General features: G+C 65.6%; 1 protein-coding gene across 1 annotated transcript; it reads left to right on the forward strand.

The window, feature by feature from the left end:
• On the forward strand, nt 1–1,937 carry FAM43A (family with sequence similarity 43 member A). Its single transcript, XM_075507176.1, has one exon. It carries the CDS (start codon nt 280–282, stop codon nt 1,366–1,368), a length of 1,089 nt encoding a protein of 362 aa, XP_075363291.1. The 5' UTR covers nt 1–279; the 3' UTR covers nt 1,369–1,937.
• Nucleotides 1,938–3,728: the final 1,791 nt, after the last annotated feature.

Raw genomic sequence — 3,728 nt, forward strand, 5'->3', positions numbered from 1 at the left:
GCGGCGGGCGGCGCAGAGCGGCGGCGGCGGGCGGGCGGCGAGCAGCGCGCCGCCGGCTCGGCGGGCCGCGGGCAGCGGGCGCTCCGCCCTCGGTGCGCGGGGCCTCCCCTCTCCGCGCCCGCGGAGCGCCGGCGCCCGTCTATATCTACGGCCGCGGCGGCCCGCCGCCCGCAAGGATGTGAGGCGGACGGGCGAAGCAGCCGCCGCCGCCGCCGCCGTGGCATGCCCCCCCGCGCCAGGAGCCGTCGGCGCGGCGCCTAGCCGCGGCTCCGCGGGGCGATGCTGCCCTGGAAGCGGAGCAAGGTGGAGCTGGTGGCGGGCGAGGCGCGGCGGCAGAGCAAGCCCAAGGGGTACGCGGTGAGCGTGCACTACTCGGCGCTCACCTCGCTGGCCCGCGCCTGCCCCGAGAGCGCCCTGCACCGCGTGGGCAGCATGTTCCGCTCCAAGCGGCGGAAATTCCGCGTGACCAGCGAGGACCCCACGTACACCGTGCTCTACCTGGGCAACGCCACCACCATCCAGTCCAAGGGCGAGGGCTGCACCGACCTGGCCGTCTGCAAGATCTGGAGCAAGAGCGAGGCGGGCCGGCAGGGCACCAAGATGAAGCTGACCATCAGCGCGCAGGGCATCCGCATGGCCCACGCCGAGGACAAGGGGCTGCGCCGGCCCGGCCACCTCTACCTGCTGCACCGGGTCACCTACTGCGTGGCCGACCCGCGCCTGCCGCGCGTCTTCGCCTGGATCTACCGCCACGAGCTGAAGCACAAGGCGGTGATGCTGCGCTGCCACGCCGTGCTGGTCTCCAAGCCCGAGAAGGCGAAGGCCATGGCCCTGCTGCTCTACCAGACCTCGGCCACGGCGCTGGCCGAGTTCCGCCGCCTGAAGAAGCGGGACGACGCGCGGCACCAGCAGCAGCAGCTGGTGGGCGAGCAGAGCATCCCGCTGGTGCCGCTGCGCAAGCTGCTCAACGGGCAGTGCTGCTACAAGCCGCCGGTGGAGCGGAGCCGCAGCGCGCCCAAGCTGGGCTCCATCACGGAGGACCTGCTGGGCGAGGAGCAGGAGGAGCGGGCCATGCACTGCGACTGCGAGGACATCCTGGAGGCGCTGGGCGAGCCCGAGGGCGAGCTGCTGCGCGCCGGCGCCGGCCGCGGCGAGGGCCCGGAGCTGGGCCAGCTCCTCCGCGACCTGGGCGAGCTCAGCCTGGGCAACGACCTGCGCTCGCTGCGCGCCGACCTCCGCGTCCGCCGGCTGCTCTCCGGGGAGAGCACGGGCAGCGAGTCCTCCCTGGAGAGCAACGGCCCGGACGGCGCCGCCCCGCCCTGCAACGGCGCCGAGCAGCCGCCCCCCGGCGACCCCGAGACCGGCTGAGCGCTCGCCCGCCCCGGGCGTGCGCGGCGCCGCCGCGGCCCCTCCGGCAGCGCACGGTCCCTTCCGGGCCTGCACGGCCCCGCCGGGGCCCCGCCGGGAGCGCGCGGTCCCTCCGGCAGTGCACGGCCCCGCCGGGGCGCACCGGGTCCCTCTGGGAGTGCACGGTCCCTTCGCGGCGCACCGGGGCCCCTCCGGGAGCGCTCCGGGCCCCTCTCTGGGCGTCCCCGGCCCCTCCGGGAGCGCACCGGGGCCCCTCCGGGCCCCCTGGTTCCCTGCGGCGCCCCCGCGTCCCGCAGCATCCCGGGGAGCGGCCGCCCCTCCCGGTGCCAGTGCCGGCGGCCGCCGGAGCCGGGCCCCAGCCCGCCGTGGCCGGCGCAGGGGAGGCGGCCGCGGGCTGTTTCCCTCCGGCTCGGCCCTTGAAGATCTGCCAAATTCCTGGAATAGCTTTCCCCGGGGAGGGCGGCGGGAGGGAGGTGTTGCGCCTTGTTTACAGTCAGAAATCTCACATCCGAGAGGGCCCCCCCGCCGTTGTCTCCATTAAAATCACTCCATCGTGCTGTCGTGTCCGAGAGGTTTGCACTGTTGTGAATTTTTTTTTATTACTATTTTTAAGTTAGACCCTTTTTTTGGGGCGCGGTCCTGTCCCCGGTCTCAATGCTCTAGATCTTTTGCTGTGCAAAAGAAGACTCTACTTGTGGCTGTTCACCTGTACATAGGGAAATGTATGCAAATACATTTTGTTATTTTTAAGAACACCACCATTGCGATCTCCTCTGTTTGCACATACGTGAAGAAAATAAAGATGACAGTAATTTAAAAGAAACTGGGGTCGCTGTGGCGATTTGGCCTCTCTGTGTGTGCGTTCCTGTAAGGGGGGAAGAGGGGATAGAGGTCCCTTGGGATCGGTTGTAGCTGCAGGAGGGCACCCTGCAGAAACGCCCTTGCAAGCACCGAGCGTGATTCCTGAGCCAGCTGGAAATCTTGCGCTGCGGGGGAACGCACCGGGCACTTCAAGTTTCTTGTAAGACACAGGGATGAGGTTTTCTCTCTGCAGCCTCTAACGACAGGGGCAGGAACATGCGAGAAGCCTCATGTTGGGGATCTCTGCCTGGATCGGAGGCTCAAGAAACATAACTGCACGGTCCTGAGGCCGCTGTGGGGCTCACGTAGGGCCATCTGCCCCGTGGCTGGCAGCGCGCTCGTGGGCGCTGGGAGCGCCGCGCAGCCCTCACGGGGTTTGCAGGCGGGTGCCGCCGCTGCAGATGATTCCTCACCGCTTGCAGCGCCAGCCCGAGACAATTTCATAACCTCACCCAGGGTAAGCAGCGAAGTTGATTAGCCATGGGACTGCTGCGGTATTTTTAGCTGTAAATCTGTTTGTAAGTGGCAGGCTCCCAGGGCAGTAGAGATGTTCCGGTTTCATTTGTCCCCAAGTGGAGGTATCAATTAAGAGATAATGAATCTGGCATTTCTGATGTCTAAATGTTTTCCACTGTGCCTGTGCTGCAATCGGGCGAGTTGCAGGAATGTCAATGAAAAGCCCAACCAGCTGCCGGGGCCAGGCCTCACTCCTTGTGCAAGGAGCCAGCCTCTGAACTTGTAAATATCTCATTAAAACAGATTGCAAAATCTGCCACCGCACCAGCGAGAAACTTTTACCATTGCCTCAGTGTGAGTCATTCTGAGGAGGGAGGCACACCGGGGTGGTTTGCACGGGCAGGGGTAATGGGGAGAGAGGGGAGCCCCCCTCAGAGCGGGCACCTTCTTGCCCAGGTCACACTCAGCCCGTGATGGGCAGCGAGATGCAGCAGTGGCCACGGCTGGCTTTGAGCACGCTCAGGCTGGCACTGCTGAGACACACCGTGCAAAAGAACAAGCGCATCTTGCAGCTCTTTCTCAGGCAAAGCTCCCCTCACCTTTCCCAGGGAGGGAAGGGGCAGGCGATGAGGGGGAAATGAAACCCCCCGGGGAAAGCTTATCCTGCAGTGCCTTCCCCAGGGTGGCGGCTGCGAGGCTGCCTTGCCCGCAGCGGGGGACCTTCAGTGCCCTGGGGATCACACGTGCCCCAGGTCTATGCCCAGGGCTTTCAGCCACTGCCTGCTCTCTCCTTCTTTCGGAGAAGGGCAGCGATACGGCACCCCAAGAGCAGGGCATGCCAGGCACGGCGGGGAACGCACAGGCTGGTTTGAGCTAACCCTGGTTGCTGAATGACTGGGCAGTGTTTGCTTTTACATCCTCTGTGTGTGCTTAAAGGCAGTTAATGGCATTAGCTCAGTCAATGCCTTTCCTCTCTCCAGAAGAGCCATCATGTCTGCAACAGTAAAGAAAGGTTTTTATCGCATGCTGGAGCTGGAAGCAGA

This window comes from Mycteria americana, chromosome 7, assembly GCF_035582795.1.
Source record: "Mycteria americana isolate JAX WOST 10 ecotype Jacksonville Zoo and Gardens chromosome 7, USCA_MyAme_1.0, whole genome shotgun sequence".
Lineage (NCBI taxonomy): Eukaryota > Metazoa > Chordata > Aves > Ciconiiformes > Ciconiidae > Mycteria > Mycteria americana.